Source organism: Callospermophilus lateralis, chromosome 9, assembly GCF_048772815.1.
Source record: "Callospermophilus lateralis isolate mCalLat2 chromosome 9, mCalLat2.hap1, whole genome shotgun sequence".
In the NCBI taxonomy this organism is placed as follows: Eukaryota; Metazoa; Chordata; class Mammalia; order Rodentia; family Sciuridae; genus Callospermophilus; species Callospermophilus lateralis.
The window spans coordinates 32,770,277-32,791,431 of record NC_135313.1 but is presented as its reverse complement, the minus strand read 5'-3'; the positions used below and the strand labels follow the sequence as shown (position 1 = coordinate 32,791,431).

Below are 21,155 nucleotides of genomic sequence, written 5' to 3'. Positions count from 1 at the left end.
AGAAGAGACAGACCCCACCCCACACTGGGCCTCCTCTCTTAGCCCATTCTTCCTTCCCTTTCAGACACTTTTGTTCCAATCACTCTTCCTAACACACTAAATACATTTCAGCTTGGAAATAAATTGGAATCTTGCTGTAACCTTATTTGTTGCAAGGCAGATTTAGTAACCATTCCTAGCTATTTGAAACTATAAAAGTAACAAAATGATCTAATTTAAAAAGGAGTCTTGGGCAGTGATTCTAGGTCGGCTGTATGCCAGCTGAATGGCTTTGAACAAGTTGCTTATACTCCTGAAGCTTCCCTTCCTCATCTGTGAAATGGGGGTACCATACTTGTCTCACAGGGTTGTCCAGAGAATTAAATGAAATAATTACAACCTTGGGAAGGTCCGTTTTTCCACTTCCCTGGGTACTAATTATTAACCAGTCTTGAGTTATTCTCTGCACATTTGGGTCCCCTGAGTCTTCCATGGTAAAAATAGGTGTTATTATTAGTGTTCCATGATGAAAACATTGCTTTTTATAAATATTGGGGGATTTGGACTAGCTCTTGTTGCTCTGTGTGTCATGCCTATGAAAGCTGGGCTTTCTGTTTCTCTCCCAGGGAGCCCCGCAGTCCTTGGAGGCAGCAGCTCAGAAGACGGGAGAACCTCAAAGTTGTATAAATAAAGGGCTGATTTGTTCAAACGGAAAAGAATTTTACACACGCAAGCTGCACATCGACATGACGCCGTTCCTGAAGGTGATCTCACACTGAGAAGACGAGGGGTTTTATAGACACATACACAGGAATTCCAGTTAATACACTTCTGCATGGTACAAAAACAGCTTCAGAAGTCCCTCAGTGCTCCTGATTTATCAGAAGGGACAGAAAATACGCAGTTTGTAGCAGATGAGGAAAGAACAAATTAGGACAGTAATCACAGCCAGCCATCGGGAACAAATCAGTTGGGTGTCTGGTTTGGGTGGTGGGGACAGGGAACAGAGAAGAAAAAGGATAACTTTGAACCACCTGATAAAATGGGCAAATATAATTCATTTTATCTTGACAGTAGCTAACATAATTGCTACTGTTTATCACTGTAACTTGGTAGAGTTGATACTCCTACTGTGAAGAAGACTGATTCTTGAGTTAACTAGTCAGAAGTCAACTGCAGATTCTCTTTTGGATATCTGGCCTTGTTTCCTGTTCTCTAATAAGAGCTCATTGATCTCCCAAGCTCAGCTTTGTTTCTAGTTAAGGCCACCGAGAGTTCTTGCGGTGAGGATGTCATTTGTCTATCTTTGCAGTACTTCCTCCCACCCTAGCATCCCCAGGCACATGGAAGGTGCTCACCAAGTGCTCCAGGAATTGGCCCACCCTTTTCCTCCCAAGCCCTTTTGTTTAGGGCCCTTCCCACCCATTTTTTGCCTCCTTAGAGTTTACTGAACTAGAAATATATGACCATGGAGTCCAAGAAATTAACCAGGAACCAAGCCATGTCTGGCATGGAAGGATCTCAGGTCCTTCATACTACCTTAGGAGACACCATTCCAGGCCCTTGATAGGAAGAGATTCAGAAAGACAGGGGGAAAGAGAAGAGACCCTTGTAATGCTCATAATGATGGCACCCCTAGTGCTATGTAGACAGGTCAAGGGACTTTGGAGATCATGAGCGTCACCTTCCCACCCTCAACCAATTCAGAGTTCTCAGGTGACACCTCTCTGAGCTGCCCTAAGCCCAGTTCTGCAAGGTGGGGCTTAGATTAAGAGTCAGGCATTTGACCCAAATCTGTCTCTGTCTGTGACTGCATTTTCCTGGGCTTCCTCTTAGGCTTTTCCCAGCGGTGGTAAGATGGCCACTGGCTTCTCCTGCCCAAATTATTCCAGAACCGAATGTGAAACTGTCTTTAGTGACATGCCCAGATGAAATGCCATCAGCCTAGCCTGGAGCCACAAGGACTAGAAAGAGAGAAAAGAAGGGTGTCTCACCGGGTGCTTTAAACTACAAGAGGGCTGGGAGTAGAGCTCAGTGGTGGAGCACTTGCCTAACATGTGCAAGACTCTGGGTTCAATCAACACCACAAACAAAAAACAAACAAAAATATAAGGAGGGAAAATGATTCTGGGCAGCAAAACAAAAAGATATTTGCTATAAGAATTCAAAAAAATGTTGACATGTACTATTATTTATATTAGTAAAACTATCCTGTTTATTCTTAATAATGACTTAGTTCTTCCCTTAGGACTTGAAGAACTATGGTTGATAGTTTCTAGGATGTGATATCATCATCATTATTGCTATTTATTCATTTAACCAATATTTTAGCACCGGTTACCTACTAAGTGTCTTGCGCTTTCTGAACATCCGATATATCTGTGAACAAAACAGAGCAGGATAGGCTGGGGTAGAGGCTCAATGGTACAGCACATGTCCAGCATGTGTGAGGCCCCTGATGTCCATCCTCAGCACCACAAAATAAAAATCAAAAACACAGGGGCTGGGAAGAACAAGATCCTACCCTGTTCCATACTAGTGTAGGCAACAAATTATTATTAGCATCTGTTATTAGCAAATAAGCAAAGTATTCAGAGTGGGAAACTTTACAATAATTTTTTTGTATATTCAGTGTTCACAAAGCTTTTATGTTACACTTTTTTCTTCTGCAATTTTGGCACAGCCCTAGAGAAGGAAAAATGCAACAACCTTCATCCCACTTTTAGTCCATTCTCCTCAAGACTCAGTGAATGGAAATTCCATTGGACTCACAGAACACCTACTCCCAGACAAGTCCTTGCCCAGAAAACCACACCTTCTCTTGGAAACATTGAGTGTTAACAGTTTACCCTACCTAGGCCTTCTCCCTATTGATAGGTAGCTCCTGAATTCTTGAGAAATGCATCACAGAATGACACCATTTCAGGGTTATACAGACAAGAACAGTTAGTTTAAACAAAGAAAAGCACCCAGGCTGGAGCTGCATGGGAACCAAACCATCCTATGCATTTCATTCATGTATTTCCTGCCCACCCCTGGGGCATTTTTTTCATTTTTGCCTGTTATGTATAGAAAGAGATAAGGGTAGGAGATAAGACAGAGGCAGCAAAAGAAAATGGAAAGATGTAAATAATCACAGTTGCTAACATTACTGAGCACTTATTCTATTAGGCTATGTTCTAAGTTTTATATGCAGGAACTCATTTAATTCACAAACTGAAGGTAAGAATGTACCTATTTTTTACAAATGAGAAAAATAAGGTACTGAGAAGTTAAGTAACTTGCAGAATGTCAGGTGGTAAGTGACAGACACAGATTCACAGGCAGGCCGCCCAGCTTCAGAACTCGTGCTCAATCATCTGCTGTAAAGCTTTGCTGAACACCCCAGCTGAGCCCTATCCAATCAAAAGCACTGCCGGCCATATTAACTAAGCTTCCAGCACAATCCTTCTAGAAAATTCCACTCTGTGAATGCATTCAGTCTGCAATAGGAAGATTTTCTTATCCTGCAAGACTCAGCCCTTTTCTCTATTCCTACCTGAGTTCTACGGAAATATAAAGCTTTCTCTCCCAGCGTTCATTTAGTTCCCTTCAAACAACTTACAATGAGCATCCTCTGTGTATCAGATACTATGCAGGCCCTGAGGACACAGAGATGAATCATCTGCACCCTTGACCTTCCAGGAGCCTATAATCTAAGACAGGGATAAACAATATCAGCATAATGTTGTGGCAGAGGCAGACTCGGATTGCTACCAGAGACCCATTTATTTCTCTGTTATTGCACATGGAATCTTCCGCTTAGTTAAGAAACTCTTTACAACACTAAAGATAGCTGATAACCTGTTTCTGTCAGGCTTCAATCTGAGAAAATACAATCAATCCTGAGTAACTCTGAGTTTGTATAAAAATTGAACTATGTTTGATTTTTTTTAAATCTATTTAAATCTATCCTTTTTCAAAAAGAAATGGTACTTGATTAATAAATTAGAATAAATATTTTAAATTGTCAGGGTTAGGTCATTGTAGTAAGAAAGAAAATGACAATAATGTCTCTGAATGCTAGGGATATATTCAAATATACTCATACTCCATATTAGCATGAAAATATATGTATGTTGTGTCCAAAAAATACAAAGAATGAGAAATAAACTTCCACTCTACCACCATCACAGTGAGAGCATGGTGTCCTCTGGTGCAAGGTGGAAGGACCTGCCTCAAAGCAGGCACAAGAGCCAGCCACACCTGAGGTCAGAGTAGCCCTCCCACCTGTAGGCAGAGGTGGGATATCCCTCCAAGTAGAGGAAGACTGCCACTGAATATTGTGGTCACATTGAGGTGGAACAACATGAATTTCAAAGACTGAAAGTAGCAGGAAAATAATGCTTGGCTTAAGATGCTGCCCAAAGATGGAGCAGGGTACCTTATCAGATAAATTCCAGTCCCCAGAGTCCTTTAAATATGCTTTGTTAACCACTTGGCAGGAACAGTGCAGAGGATCACAGCTCGGTTTCAAGATTCAATGATTCCATGACATTCGAATAATATTTCCAGGAAAAAATATTCAGGACAGCGAGTCTTAAATTTTCAAAAGAAAGAAGCTTGGGAATAAAGTGGAATATGATCAATATTAAGGTGTCAGGCTAGTAGTTGGGAAGCCCTGGGTCTTCTCTGACTCTGAGTGACCTTGAAATGCTCTGGGACTCCCATTTCCTCTTTGTAAAATGGAGATGATAATACTGGGAACTCCACACCTGCCTCTTAATGGTGAAGTGAGAATTACATGAAATAATAGCTTTCAAAGAATTTTCACATCTATAAAGGACGCACCTTGTGAGAGAGAAAGGAACCAACATTCACTGATCCCTGCTGAGGGCCAAGTCCTTCATATATTAAGCCTTATTTAATCTCCCTGCCCCCACTCCCCAATTCCTGGTAAGTATGCAGAACTCTCCTATGCAGATGAAGAAACTGAGGCTCAGATATGATCAGTGGCATGGCTGCCTGCAGCAGGAGCTGGGTTTCAAGGCCATAAAGTCCACAGTACCCCATATTGAGAGAGTTCTGCCTATTTTGTTCCCATGACCAGCTTAATTGTACATCCCTGTTCTGGCCTCAGAATCTGAGAAAGGAGCAGAGATTTGAAAAAAACATCTTAAACTTATTAATAATCACACAAGGTACCTTGTGATTTTCTTGAGTCAGATGTATTTTGTTTTATACTAGGGATTGAACCCAGGGACATTCTACATGGAGCTACATCCCAGTCCTTTTTATTTTATCTTATTTTATTTTGAGATAGGATCCTGCTAAGTTGCCCAGGCTGGCCTCAAATTTGCAATCCTCTTGCCTCAGCCTTCTGAGTAGTTGGGATTACAGGTGAGCACCACTGCACCTGGAGATTTTTTTTCTTCCAGTGCTGGGAATGGAACTAGGGCTTCACATGTATTAGATGAGTGCTCTATCACTAAGCTACACCCCCAGCATCAGTTTTCTTTACTAAGGAGAAGTATGTAGTACACAAGAAAAACTGGACTACCCTGAAATTGAAAATTTCAAATAAGATACTCATTTTCTTCCATCATTAAGAAAGTATTGAAAATAGTAATTGACATTTGTGTAGCACATGGCAAAATTTCCAAATGTATTTTCCTAGTTAAGCCTTTCAGGAACTCTGTACAATATTCATTACTACTGTCATTTCACAGATAGAGAAACTGCGGTTCAATGAGAAGTCATATAGATCATGGGAGGCAGAGAGGAGTGCCCCTTCTTTCTCCTGCATCCTATGTTCCCCATCCAACAGTGTCTTAGGAAAATCTGCCATGATCCTAGGAGTACTATGCTCAGATGGGGTGCTAGGCACGAGGGCCAGGGGCAGAACCGTTAGAAGAAACTGAGGCTCAAGGTTAAGAAACTCTTTCATGGTCTGTAAGACATGAGGGGCAGGAGTTAGGCAAGCAGACTGATTCCAGGATCTGCACCCCAGTGTCTGGGAAGAGCCTCTCATGTGCTGGTTACAGCATTACCCTTTGTGTTTATAGAGAGTTTGTTAATCTCCTCCCTCCCTGCCCCAGACCTATAATTTCTTCCATACTGCTGCTTTTTCCCAAAGCAGCTCAGTTCTTATCACTGGTTTGCTTGAAAGTCTTTACTGTGTAAAGACCGGTCTTCCAATTAAATTCCCAGTATCAAGATATATTCCTGTTACAAGATAACAGGGAACATAAAATAAATGCAATTTTTCTAAAACTTCAAACTGCACCATGCAAGATCTGGCTCTGGCCTGTGTCTAATTTACACTGTCCACACACTGCAGTAATATCAGACTACCCCTAGCCAGCACAGGCGACTCCCTCTGCCTGGGATGGCCCTATCTTCTCTTCACTGCAAGACTTAGCACTATGTCCACTGGTAAACAAAACTTCTTGACCTAATTTAGTTTCACCTCCCGTGAGGTCTTGTGGAAACCTGTTATAATCTGTCACAGCATTTACCACACTGCATTGCAACTGTGAGATTTCTCATCATTTCCCCACAAGTCAGTAAGCTTCTTACAAATAGATCTTTCATCTCTGTGCCTCCATTACTAGCACAGTACCTGAAACACAGCAGACATTCAATAAATGTTCAAAGCTGAATGAATAAAGGGAGAACTAATGATTTTGCCAGAATAACAGAGATGATATATGAATTTGCAATCTTTCAGTTTATTTTACTTATTCATCAAGTACTACAGGAGAAGCATCAATAATCTGAAAATCTGAAACAAAATGCTCCAAAATCTGAAACTTTCGAGCACCAACAAGATGCCACAACTGAACTTATATGACAGGTAGCACTAAAAATATTGTATAAAATTGTCTTCGGGCCATGTGTATAAGGTATATCTGAAACAAATGAATTTCATTTTTAGTCTTGAGTCCCATCCCAAAGATATCTCCTTATACATATGCAAATATTTCAAAATCTGAAAAAAAAATTCTAAAGGCATGTGCCACCACAATAGCCCCAGTTTTAGTTTATTTTTAATTTAAATTTTAAATATATGCTGGGCATGGTGGCACATATTTATAATCCCGGGAAATGGCAAGGCAGACACAGAAGGATTACAAATTTGAGGCTAGCGTGGGCAATTTGGTGAGGCCCTGTCTCAAAATAAAAACTAGAGATGTAGCTCAGTAATAGAGGACCCTGGGTTTAATCTCCAGTGCTGCAAAAAATAAAATAAAATATACTGACAAAGTTTTAAATTTTTCAAGTATAATATGGTGTGTTTCCCAGCTGCCCACTTCCCTTCCTGTAGACTATCTCTATTGCCAGTTTCCTATGTGCCCTGAGATGTAGAAAGCATGTATAAGGAAATACATAAAGATAAACAGGAGATAGAAATTTTGTGCAAATTACTAAAAAGAACCAATTTTATTTTTTTTTATTTTTAAAGAGAGAGTGAGAGAGGGAAAGAGAGAGAATTTTTTTTTAATATTTATTTTTTAGTTATCCGCGGACACAACATCTTTGTTTTGTACGTGGTACAGGGCCGCATGCATGCCAGGCGAGCGCACTACCGCTTGAGCCACATCCCCAGCCCCAAGAACCAATTTTAAAAAGACATTTTGTGCAAATTTAGTATATTATACACATTTTTCAGAATTGTTATTTTTCATTTAGTATTTCTTGGAGCTCTGTGTTAATTCAAAAAGAGATACCTTGTTCTTCTTAATGGTTGTATGGTCTTCCATTATACAAATTACTATAATTTATTTAAAGTCTCAAGTTAATGGGACATTTATTTCCAATCTTTCCCAATGAATGAATGACCTTAGGTGTTATTTCACATGTGTGTTCACATATCTTTAAAAAAGATAGCTCTTTGGACACTTTTCTAAGCAACATACAATTAAATGGACAGAATTTCATATTAAGACTTGTTTTTTTTCCTAACAAGGATTTGCTTGAAGAGCTTTCCAAATCCCTGACTCTGCCTTCAACTCTCCATCTGTGAAATGAGAACATGCTTTGCCCTGAAGGCTCATAGCTACATGTTGTTAAGACTGAAGGTTTTGCCAAGTGTAGTGTCAGGAGGTTGAGACAGGAGGATCACAAGTTTGAGACCAGACTCAGCAACTTAGTGAGGCCCCTAGCAACTTACTGAAACCCTTACTCAAAAAAAAAAAAAAAAAAAAAAAAAAGTGGTGGGGTGGGAGGGCAGGTTGGGAAGGCTAGGGATGAAGCTCAGTGGTAAGATGCTTCTGGGTTCAATCCCCAGTACCACAAAAAAAAAAAAAAAAAACTGAAAGTTTTATCCTTGGCTTTGAAATTCTTCCAAAAGAGGAAGCTTGTTTCTCAGTTTGACTTTCAATCCAATTTCCTGTTAGATTAAAAGGCTTTACACAGGGATCCCTTAAAAAACGTGTCTCTTTTCTGGTCTTCTAATTAGGGCATTTACTGCAACTAAGGCAGGGTTTTGTTGTTGTTTTTTGGTTTTTGGTTTTTTTTCCTGTTATACTTTTTTAAACCTTTCCATTTATTCAGGGATTTTTTTTTCTTCACTGTACCAGTACAAATTTGCCTATCTCCAAAGTGGGAAACCTAAACAAAAGAAAATTATTTACCTGCTTTACCTTTTTTGTGTCAATATATCTTATCAACTAACAAGTAAGAAACAGATGATAAAAAGCCAGTAAGTGATGCAACTCAAGAAGGAATTGTAGAATGTGCTGAATGAGCCGTTGTCTCTTCCCAAAGCAGGCTGGTATTTGATAAAGTAGGAAATTGGTTGTCACTAATGGGTGAGAATAAGACAGCAGATTGTCAAGGCCCTGCACATTAGATTCCAGCTCTATTGCCTAAATGAAGCTGTGGCTGGAGTTGGAACCCAGGTAACAAAGGCCAATTACAGGCCTCATTAGACACATCGGTCTTTACTTGAGTCACCAACTCCACCTGCCATGTTTCTTCCACTATTAAAGAGCTGCCTTTAAACCTCTGGAGAAGATCAGTAATTCTTGATTCTGGCTGCATGTTGGAACCATGTGTGCAACATGTGGTTCTTCTCCTCCATGTGCAACACATCAAGCAGAAACTTTAAAAATGCCCCAACTCAGCCAGTTGGTGACACACACCTGTAATCACAGCTACTCAAGAGGCTGAGACAGGAGAATTGCAAGTTCCAGGCCTGTCTGAGCAACTTATCAAGACCCTGTCTCAAAATAATAAATAAATAAATAAAAAGGGCTAGATGTAGCTCAGTGGTGGAACACCCCTGGGTTTAATCTCCAATACTGGAAAGAGGGGAAAAAAAAAAAAAAAAAAAAGCCCAGCTCTAGAGATTCTGATTTTATTGTCTGGAATTATACTTTTAAAAAACTCTTCAAATAATTCTAATGTACAGCCAGAATTGAGAACCACTGTTTTAGATATTTTGGGGTGTTGAGATTGCAAATAGCTGGTGTAACTCAGAGAAAGAATAAAGAGGGGAGCCTGTTTGTGTAGCTCTGTGGCAGAGCACTTGTCCAACATGGACAAGGTTCTGAGTTCAATCCCAGCACCACAAAAAAAGGAGGAGGAGGAGAAAAAGGGGAGAGAATGCACTAAGAAACTGAACTGTGGTGATCCTGGGGACTCCACACAAGGCCATGCTGACCCTTTGGTTCCCCTGCTATAAATCCTCAATGCCTTCCATTTGTTCTCAAAATAATGGACAAAATCCTCAGCTTGCCTTCAAGGCCTTGGGCTTCTGACCCTTTCCACCCTTCCCACTTCTCTCAGTCTTTGCTCTAGCCAGTCTAGTCCTCTGCCAAATTGCTGGAGATGCCCTGCTTCTTTTTCCAGGCCTTGCCCTATGACATTCATCTCTCCTTCTCCTACATGTGCCACACATCAAGCAGTGCACAGATGAAAGGAACCAGACCCCTTCAAGATATGTACAGTAGGGTGCAGTGGCATGGCCATGCCTATCATCTCGGCAATTTAGGAGGCTGAAGCAGGAGAGTCACATGTTTGAGACTAGCTTCAGCAATTTAGTGAGACTCTATCTCAAAATTTAAAAAATGAGAAAAAAAAAAAAGCTGAAGGTGTGCAGCTCAGTAGTAGAACACCCTTGTTCAATCCCCAGTACCAGAAAGAAAAAAAATGTAAAGAAAAAGCATGACTGATCATGAGTACTTGGTGCCACTGCTAAGTCTGCCTAGTTCTTTTAAATCTAATCACACCAGTAGCAGCCTTCCTGGACACTTAAACTGAAAGAAGTTGAAAAAGAAGGAGAAAAGGGCTTGGAGTGTGGCTCAGTGGTGCAGCACTTGCCTCACAGGTTCTAGGCAGGGGTTTCAACCCTAGCACCTGCAGAAAAAGAAGAAGAAACAACTAAGAAAGCTGAATTCCCTTTTACCAAAGGGCATGGACCAGAGGAATATTTGCATTCATCTTGTCCTCTGTATTCTTTGTGTTGTGTTAACCCAATAGGAAAGTGGAGATGAACTGGACTCTCATGAAGAACCAGGAAGAGAAAATGATGAAGACAGCCAAGGTAGGGACAGCTAGTCGGGTTGTAGAACCTTATCACTATAATCATCACGTGAACTTTGTGCTGTTCAAAGATGTTAATGACCCTTCCATTTCCTTTCCAGGTATGAGTTTAAAGTCATAACACAGAACAAAAACTGCTGAGTGTCCAGACTCTGTGTTCTTAGTGCAACACAAGCAAATGATAATGTATTTTATGTCCTTGTTCTGTTGTGTTACGGTTTAGATGTGAGATGTCCCCCAAAAGCTCACGTGTGAGACAAAGCAAGAGGGTTCAGAGGAGAAATGTGAGACCCTTAACCCAATCAGTGAATTAATCTCCTGTTGGGATTAATTGAGTAGTAACTGAAGGCAGATGGGGTGTGGCTGGAGGAGGTGGGCATGGTTTTGGGGTATATATTTGTATCTGGTGAATAGAGTCTCTCCCTTTGCTTTCTGATCATCATGGGAGCTGTTTACCTCTGCTACATTCTTTCTCATGATATTTAGCCTCACTTTGAGCCCCGAGGAATGGAGTTTGCTGTCCTTGGACTGAGATCTCTGAAACCGTGAGCCCCTAAATAAACTTTTCTCCCTTTACATTTGTTCTGGTTGGGTCTTTAAGTCACAGTAGTGAAATAGCTAACTAAAACATTAAAATATTTTTTTTTCTGCAAGAAACAGCAGATTGTTGCAAGAGAGTGAAGACTTTAGGGACATTATTAAAAAGCCCCCCAAGCACCTCCACCTCTCTGTTCCACCTGCCTTCATAGAGGGTTTGGCAAAGGGTTTGGGATTTCTTGCCTAGAGGAACAAAATTCCAACAGAACAGGGACCATCTTCTTTAGAGACCCAGCCCCCATCACCCACATCCCTGGGTGGACAAGAGATGCTTGATGGTAGCTTACTCCAGAAATGACCCTGTATTTGATGATGATAGGGGTCAGAGGGAGGAGAGGGAGTTCTATGAAACATTGGGCCCAGAACCACTGGGCTTTTTAGCATAGTTAAAGCCTCGTGCCCTGAACTGACTTGAAGCCCTACCCTGAGGGCACACAGGGCATGTTTTATGACTCTTCCGTTGGTTAGGCCCAGGTAGCAGAGCCATTTTTTGTCCTCATTGCTTCTTGCAGAAGTGAAACATTAAAGACTATTGATTCTCGGGCAATCTGTGCAGGGCCACAGAGAAGCCGTGTGCTTGTTGCTGCTGCACGAAGGTGTCCAGCAGAGGGAGCTCGTGGGGCTGGAATCCAGCCTGTGCTCCATGGCCTGACACATTCACTGTAGCACCCGGCCTGCAGTGAATTCCTAATTCACTAATTTCCTAAATTCCTGATTTCCTAATTCAAATAAAGGTGATGCATAGCAGCTGCAGGTCAGAGCTGCTGAGCTGAGAGTGTGCACTCTGGAGCTGGCCTTAACCTCTCAGTGCCTCAGAGTCCTCATCTATCAGCAAAAGTTGGAATAGAACTCATCGCATTTGGCTGCATGAGGAACAAATGAAAAAGTTCACATAAAGTAGCCATTTAGTAGTTATTCATCTCAACTTATATATTTTACCTTCCCATGATCACTGTTTACCAATCTATGCAATGACACCATGGTTCTTCCTATCTCCTGTGGATTCTATGAGGTAAAAGAGAGAGACCTTAAAAGAACTCTGGAGAGAAATGTACTAAGTCACAGGTTTTGAATTTCACCCAAAACATCTTGCACTTTTTAAAAAAATTTTTTTTGTTGTTGCTGTCAATGGACGAGAATCCAACCCAGTGCCTCACACATGCTAGGTAAGCACTCTGCCACTGAGTCACAACCCCAGCCCAACTTTTTGCATTTTGGGTGGTGGTACTGGGGATTGAAGCCAGGGCCTCACATTTGCTAGGCCTAAACTTGATCTTTTTCTGTCTACATCTTTTACCATTTCTTTCTGTTAATGTCCTATTCAAAAATAATTTTAGACTAATTTTTAAAAGGTCTCACTGTTTCTGTATGTCAAGCAATAATATATTATAGCAGCCTGAACCCTGGGTTTGGTCAAGCTTTTAAGCAAGGTCTCTGCTAACATGAGGCTCCTGTCACCTCCATTTTCAAAGCAGAGTGACACTAGCCAGGGAAAAGCACTCTTCAGATCTTCCATATCGTAAATCACATATGCAGAACGTGAATACTGACAAGCTTCCAAGGTCTTGGCCAAGTGCAGTGGAGGTTTTAGGCAGTACAGAATGTGGCCAAAACTAAGCAAATGACCAAGTCAGTCAGAACAGGTTTCCTGTCTCATGACAGCAGAGCAGGCTCCGGCTGGGTTCCATAAAGGTTATTCAGTCTCTAATGCAATGAAATATCACTGCAGAAAGTTAAAAAAGGCATTTTCCTGTCCTGAATGATAAATGCTATGTTTAAAGAGAATTTCAAGTCTTTGAAGAAAAAAAAAAAAAAGAGGGTGTGTTAAGGAACTTTTTTCAACTATTTTAGGATCAGTTTCTTCCCCCATAAGTCTTAAGGCTAATTGTCAGGATTTTTTTCCCCTACTCCAAATTAAGTAGTGATCTTCATGGTTAATTATAAGCAGGAAGTCAATGCCACCTCCAGTGAGAATAGCATGAGGCTTGGATTTGGTGAGAGTACTACATGCAAGTTTTCAGAAAACAAAGTAAATCAACAACATCCAAATCAGAGAAGATTGGAGAAATCACTCTTAGTTTAAGAACAAAACTTGCCTTTCCACTGCTCCACCCCACCCGCAAAGTTCAAGAAAAGAATGAATTTTCAGTTCTCATCTCCCGGGTCACTGGTTCTCAAACTTCACACATCAGCATCACCTGGAGCTTGTTAAACAAGGCAGTCTTTCCAGCCTCTGCATAACTCCTTAAAATGCAGCAGAACTGCTCCAAGATTTTTTTTTTTTTTCCAGCTGGTCATAGTGGCACATGCCTGTAATCCCAGCAGCTCAGGAGTCTGAGGCAGGAGGATCATGAGCTTCAGCAACTTAGCGAGGCCTTAAAAGTAATGTAGGGAGACCCTGCCTCAAAATATCACATAAAAAGGGCTGGGGGTGCTGTGGTTGTGGCTCAGTGGTGGAGCGCTTGCCTAGCATGTGCAAGGCACTGGTTTAATCCTCAGTACCACATAAAAATGAATAAATAAAATAAAGGTTTAAAAAATGTTATATCTGGGGGTTGGGGTTGTGGCTTAGAGGTAGAGCACTTACCTAGCATGCATGAGGCACTGGGTTCGATCCTCAGCACCACATAAATATATAAAAAAAATGTTGTATCTGTTTTAAAAAAATATTTTAAAGGGCTAGGGATTAAGCACCCCTTGGTTCAATCCTCAACACCAAAAAAAAAAAAAAAAAAAAAAAAAGATTATTTGTTTATTTGTTTTTTGATGCTGAGGATCAAGCCAGCTCTCTGTTGCAGAGCTGAATCCCCAGTCCTTACCTCAAGATTCTAAGAGGACTGAGAGATTTAGGACACACTGCTTGAATTGCAGGGAGTCTTCAAGGAGCAGCCTGGAACAATAAATGGGAGGAACGAAAAGCATTTCTTTGGGGTACATTGGGAAACCAGCAAGCTGCTTCTATTATCTTATTCTAGCAGAAAAAGCAGCTCAGAGTCTTGTTGCCTTGGTCAAGAGATGGATGTGCCATAGTTGCTTGCAGCATTTTAACAGAAGCCAAGGAGAGACTAAACAAGAGGGCGGGTTTAGTTCACTCTCATGGAAAAGTCAGAGCTGGTAGAAAGAGACACAGTCCACTCCTTGAGGTTGTACACTGACCCGGGTTCCTTCTGTTTCTCTCTGCATTTCTTTTTGCCATGACCCTTGTATGCATGTCCATGGCTGGCTCAAAGTCTCCCTCATTATGCAGGATAGGAGAGAAAGTGTCGGGGTGGGGCTTATTCTGCTGTTTAAGCGCACCCTTCAGGAATTGCTCCTCATCCACATTTGCTCAATCCTTCGGGCCTTTCTAGCCACATGGAGGCCTGGGAATTAGAAGGTCTTGCTAGATGTGTGTGCTATACCAAAACTTGAGGGGGATCTGCTACCCACAAGCAGAAGGGGGATGGATGCTGGGGGCCAAGTAGTGTCTCAGCCACAAGTGGGCAGATGTCTCTGTCCTTATGGATGCTGCCAATTTCCCACCTCTTGGGCCCACAGAGGCATTTCTCAGTCTCATGCCCACTCTTTAAGCTCAACATGTATTCCCTTGTAGCCACAAACACTGCAGGCTGTTGCTGTCAGCCCTGTGGTTTGCTTGGAAAAAGGAACTAGGGTATCTCTGCTTCCTCCATTGGTCTTTGTGGTGTCAAAAGGGAGAAGGAAAACTATTCAATGTGTCTGTGAATTTGCCCAATAACTTTTAAAAGAACAAAGCCTTCCGTGAGGTTTTCGGTGACCCTAATGGAAACTGCCTAGGGAGCCCAGCTCTCTTCTTTGAAAATAAGCCCTTTATTAGGAAGCAGCTGACCCTGACGGCTCCTCATCACACTTTCTATCACTTGATGGTGCTTTCACTTCCCTGGGGGTCCCTGAGTCTAATTCAAGTTCACACATGTGCATTGGGGAGCCACAGTGCACCACTTTTTAGCTCCATATCTACATGTGCTCAAAGAGAAGGACATTATTCCTGCCTAGTAAATATTCCAAAGGTGAATGAATAAATAAATGAACATGTCAAATATGGAGCAGATTCATGAATGGTGATTCCAAGTTCCCTACCCTCAAGAGCTGACAATGAGGATTTCAGCTCTGGGCATTATAGACTCCCTGGGAAGAAATAGTGCGTGCAGGCATTAGGAAGGTCACAGACCTCCAATTGGTGGGACTTATAGAACACACAGCAACCAGTGAGGACCTGCATCTCCACCAGAGACAAAAAAGAAAACTAAAAGCAGCTGTCAAGAGTAGCAAGAGTCACCACCAGTGGGGAAGGGGACACTGGCTCCTTTGGCTTCTAGGTGAACAAAGCTGCAGCACCCTCATTAACATGATGAGACTCCCCTAATTAGTGGCTAGGACTCTAAATAGTTACATCACAGCTCAACTGGGAGGTCTGGACCAGTGAGTTTTATGAGGACCAGTGGTCTAGATCCTTTCTAACGAAAACTTAGGGTCTCACCCAGACCTACCTGCATTTGAACAAGATTCTCATGTGATTCACATGCCAGTCAACCTTTGAGAAAACTATAATATAGACTCATTGAGGATACTGGATTTCAAATTCAAATTGAAATTTTCACATTTTCCAGCTCTGTCCTTGGTGAGTTCCACAGTCTAGGGCAGGGTACATCACTCCTCTGGGCTTTGATTTCCTTTTCCATATAACCAAGGAGGTCGGGCTGGATAATCTCTAGGGACGTGTCCCACTTTCAGGCTCTGTGCATCTATGGCTCACACAGGTTTGACAGTGACAAGCAGCAGAGCCAGAGCTGGGACCACACTTCCTTACAAGCTCCTTCCACTCCACTTGCTCCCAGGGAGCCAGCCTGCCATCCTCACTGTGTCCCACGTAAAGCTCTGCTACACCCAGCCCTGTTTTGGATAGGTAATGATGGAGACAGCCCAGGAAGTGACAGGCACTCCCATGCCACATGTGAACCCCAGCTTGGGGACAGCAGCCAGTGAGAGCCCAACAGGTCATAAATGAGAAGGCAGCTTTGCTGTGGCCTTCTGCATCTTGCAAGGCCTCAATAATCCCTCGGCCTCACAAGGTTTCCACTTCCTCCTCTGAAAGTACCAGCATCGACTGGCCAATCTCTCTTTCTCACTTTCTGTGGTTCAATGACCTTGGAATTGTTTCTAGTAAGGAAAAAAGCAGAATCCTCAGGGCTGGGATTACAGCTCAGTGGCAGAGTGCTTGCCTGGCAAATGTGAGGCACTGGGTTTGATCCTCGCCAGCACCACATAAAAATAAATAAAATAAAGGTATTGTGTCCACCTACAACTAAAAAAATAAAAATAAAAAACAGAACACTCATAGAGCTCCATGATTCAGCCACCAGGTTCAAGCCTTCCTTAGTCTTTAGCCACTAACTGCATGGATGAAAGATTCTTTTGTTCACTCAACAAACATTTACTGAATCACATCTTCACATCTAAGTTCCACATCTTCACGGTAGTACCTGCTGCAGCTCCTGCTTTGGTTGGAGGAAAAAGAAGACATGTGTGTAGATGGTTCTAACACAGCGGTGCCTGAGAGAACACAGAAATGGTGGCTGATCCAGATCAGAGCAGGAAGGACAAGAAGGCACAGAGGGTATGTTAATGGGCTTTCCACCACTGTGAGAAAAAAACTTGAGACAAAGGATAGGTAAGGAGGAAAGATTTACTTTGGCTCACAGTTTCAGAGGTTTCAGTCCATGGTTGCTTGACCCTGCCACTTTGAGTCTGTGACAAGGCAGAACATCATGGCAGGGAGCGGGTAGCAAAATAAAGCTGGTCCCTCATGAGGCCAGGAAGCACGAGAGAGGGCAGGGGCTGGGGTCCCAATATCCCCTTTGTTTTAGTCGGCTTTTTCATCACTGTGACCAAAAGACCCAACAAGAACAATTTTAGAGGAGGGAAAGTTTATTTGGTGCTCACAGTTTCAGCGGCCTCAGTGCAGAGATGGTCAACTCCATTGCTCTGAGCCCATGGTGAGGCAGGACATCATGGTGGAAGGGACGAAAGCAGCTCAGGACATGGCTCAGGAAGCACCCAGAAAGGTGTGCTCACCAGGGACAAAATGTATACCACAAAGGCACTCCCCCAATGACCCACCTCCTCCAGACACACCCTACCTGCCCTCAGTTATCACGCGTTAATCCTTATCAGGAGATTAATGCACTGATTAGGCTGAGAGTCTCAACCTAGTCATTTCACCTCTTCACTTTCTTGCCTTGCCTCACACATGGAGGACACCTCACATCCAAACCATAACATCCTTCAGGACTCACCCACAGTGACCTAACTTCCTCCCGTCGGGCCTCACCTCCTGAAGGTATCACCACCTTCAGGGAGAGCTACAGTCTGATGATCAAGGCTTCCCACATGAGCCTTTGGGGATGCTTCACATCCAAACCACACAGAGGGCTCCCGGACGAGGGGATGCCTGGCATGAAGGAAGGAGTGACTGAACCCAGAGTGCCTTTGTCCACGTTTAGTGGAGGCAAAAAGGGCAGCGGTCCACACTTGCTGTTTCCTATTAAGTGTCTCAGAATCCCTGGGTAGGCCATTTGTCACTTGAGAAAATCCAAGCTCAGAGAGGTTAAGTAGCACATCCTTGGCCAGAGCTGAACAATGGAGAAGACCTGGGTCTGACCACCTCCCCAGGCTCTGCTGCAAGATTAGTTCTTCTGGTTGTTAACAGCTCGCAGAGAGTGGGTTTGTGAATCCTGGATGCTCTGAAGTAGAGGAGGGAACGCAGGAAGGTCAAGGGGGGAATCAAGATCTGAGTAAATCAATTCCCCTCACCCCCATCTCTAAGTGGAGCAATAGAAATGAAAATATTTTTCTGCCAGGATTTTTTAAGACAGAGGGAAAAAGGGGGGTGGGGGGTGGCCAGTGAAGAAAGAGAAGGCAGCCACAGTCCGCAGGGCCTGGACACAGCTCCTGTCCCTGATCAGGGTATTAGTTACTTCAATAATACTGCTCCCTAGTTCCCGAAGAGCCTGCTCACCAGGAGGCTCCTGATGAGGTCCTCTCCCCTGGGCGAGGTCATCCCTGTCCTTACAAAAAGAGCTCTTTGGCAGTGAGCTCAAGACCCCAGGCAGGGCTCTCCCAGGAGGGTGCCTCCCAGCTGTGTCACCTTTTCTTCTTCTCATTGTGGCGGCTTGTGATATCCCCACAAGCATGAGGACCTCCTATGGATTCCATCCTTAGGTGGAGACTTGCAGACCTGAAAGGTCTGAAAATCTGACAAAGAACCTGGGAGAAAGGTGGGAGGCAGACAAGCCTCTGAGTTCCACTCAAACAATTTAGTCTTTTTTAAACTTGTACAGGCTGTCTTTCTGCTAGTTTTCCACATAGTCACTGGAAGTATGGAAAAAACAGAAGTAATTTTTGGCACCTAATATGAAGCTAGACATGATGCTAGGTGTTTTGTGTTTATTTGTCTCATTTTATTCTCACCATCACCTTATTAGACTCATGGTTTATCTTTATTTCATAGGTGCAGATAATGAGGCTCAGAGAGCTTAGGTAATTTGCCTAAGGTCACTCAGCCAGTAAGTGGAAGACCTGAGATATGAACCCCAGTTACTATGACTCAAAGGCCTTAGTCTCTTTAGATGTTATAATGTCAACCATGTGTTTTTGACCAGGAAATAGTTACAAAGTCAGAGATGTATGACAAACATTATGGCAGCTTTTTTTTTTTAAGCTAGCATGAATCGTGGAGATTATTTGGAGTCCCTAGAAATTATTTTATATTATGGTTGAAGGAACCTGAGGCCTACAAGTTAAGGGAATTATGCAGCCACAAGTAATTATCAAAACCAAGGTAACTGGAGTCTCCTTCCCATGTTTGTGGGTATGTGGTTTAGTTCAGTTTAGTTTTACAGGTCTTTCCTCAAGGGCAGTTCTTGTATCAAATATCATGGTCACCCAACCTGTGCAAAGTGGAGGAAACAGGAGGAGCAGAAGCTTGTGCCCAGGAGTCCAGGTGGTGCCACTCACTAGAATCTAGAGCCTAGCAGGCGTCCTGTAAGAAGATCAGCCTCGTCATGTGCTCCTGGGGTGCTCCAGCCCCACACTGCCCCAGAGAGGACTTCAGTCTCAGCATGCTGCCAGCACTCTACCTGAGCCTAGGTTCAGAATATCCTGCTGGTTCTCAGCACCTAGCTGACATGACCTACACACTCTGCATTGCTTTGGTTTTCCTCTAGAAAAGATTTCAAAGTTCTCTTTCATGCTGGGAGAGGAGAGGTGGGTGGTAGCAGATTCCTAAGAATGTTCCTGGCTTACTCCCCATTCAGCCCAGCCTGGGACCCCAAAAAAGTCCCCAGAACACAGCTGTTGCCCATTTATTCTGAAAATTCTCTTCACCTTCAGGAAAGAAAGCTCATTTCTAAAAAGGGACATAAATTTACCAAAACCAAAAGGCAGCTGAAGCCAGAGGCAAGGACAGCCTAAAAAAGAAAATGATAGGCCAATCTTACTTATGATCAAAGATGCAAAACTCCTAAACAAATAGTAGCCAAGCAAATCCATAAGCTTGTACTTTAAAAAAAAAAAAAATACTCCATGACAGAATTGAGTTTATCACAGGAATTCAAAGGTGGCCTAAAGATTTGAAAATATGATTATGTAATTCCCATCAAGAACTTAAAGGGGAGGGCTGGGGTTTTGGCTCAGCGGTAAGTGCTTGCCTAGCACATCAAGGCCCTGGGTTCAATCCTCAGTACCACATAAAAATAAATTTAAAAAAAAAAAAAAACTATTGTTTTCAACAAAAAATAAATATTAAAAAAAAAAGTTAGGGCTGGGGATGTGGCTCAAGCAGTAGCGCACTCGCCTGGCATGCATGCGGCCTGGGTTCGATCCTCAGTACCAAATACAAAGATGTTGTGTCTGCTGAAAAAAAATTTAAAAATAAATATTAAAAAAAAAAAAGTTAAAGGAGAAAGTCTTAGGGTCATTTTGTAGATATGCAAAAAGAAGTAAAATTTATAAAATTCACCTATTTATGATTAAAAATTATCAGCCAGGCACAGTGGGTACTGAGGAGGCTAAGGCGGGAGTATGGCTATGGCCCAGGAATTCTACACAGACTGGGAAACATAGCAAGACCCCCCATCTAAAAAAAAAAAAATCAAACTATGAATAGAAAAGGACTTCCTGATTTTGATAGCATACAAATATCTATAGTACCATCAATTACCACACACAAATGGTAGAGCCTTCAAAGTAGTGTCTCTAGATACGACTGGGACAAGGATCCCCTCTATCATTGTTCCTCCATCATACTCCATGTCCTAGTCTGCACAGTAAGGAAAACAAAAGAAAAAGTAAGCTGGAATGAGGGAAAGGAGGATATGACACTGTCATTATTCCCAGACAATATTATTACTTCTATGAAAGGGCTCTACAGATGTGTTAGTCAACTTTCTATTCCTGTGACAAAATACCTGACATAAACCACTTATATATAAGGAGGAAAGGTTTATTTTGGCTCAGTTTCAGAGGTTTCAGTTTGGTCCCATCTCATTGGGCCTGTGGCAAAGAAAAACATCATGGCAGAGAGCACCACAGAGTAAAGTTGCTCACCTCATGGTGGCCAAGAAGCAGAGAGAGAGCACATAAGGGGCTAGGAACCCCAATATTCCCTTCACAAGCACACCCCCAATGACCTAACTTCCTTCCACAAGGCTCCACCTCTTAAAGGTCCACTCCCTCCCAATAGCACCACTGGATGGTGACTAAGCCCCTAGCACATGGTTTTTTGGGGACATTTACAATCTAAACCATAACAACAGGTGAGCCCTTAAAAGACAAAAGAATCTAACCAAATTACTAAATATAGACAAACACACAGAAATCAATTGTAGGAAAAACAGTGTTTCAAAACACAAAAAAGCACAATTTAAAATGAAATTTAAAAACACTTGTTATTGTAGGAAAAAACCTGAACATTCACAAAGGCAGCTGGACAGCAAAATGAATCCTGTGTTCTCATCTCTTGGCCAACATTGTTC

General features: G+C 42.4%; 1 protein-coding gene across 1 annotated transcript in view; it reads left to right on the top strand.

Moving 5' to 3' along the window:
* Kiaa2012 (KIAA2012 ortholog) overlaps nt 1-21,155 on the top strand; it is a 106,968-nt gene that overhangs the window by 71,849 nt on the left and 13,964 nt on the right. Inside the window, exons 15-16 of the mRNA XM_076866834.2 lie at nt 606-743; nt 10,444-10,507. Of these exons, the coding sequence (XP_076722949.2) occupies nt 606-743; nt 10,444-10,507 (202 nt within the window). The remainder of the gene's footprint in view (nt 1-605; nt 744-10,443; nt 10,508-21,155) is intronic.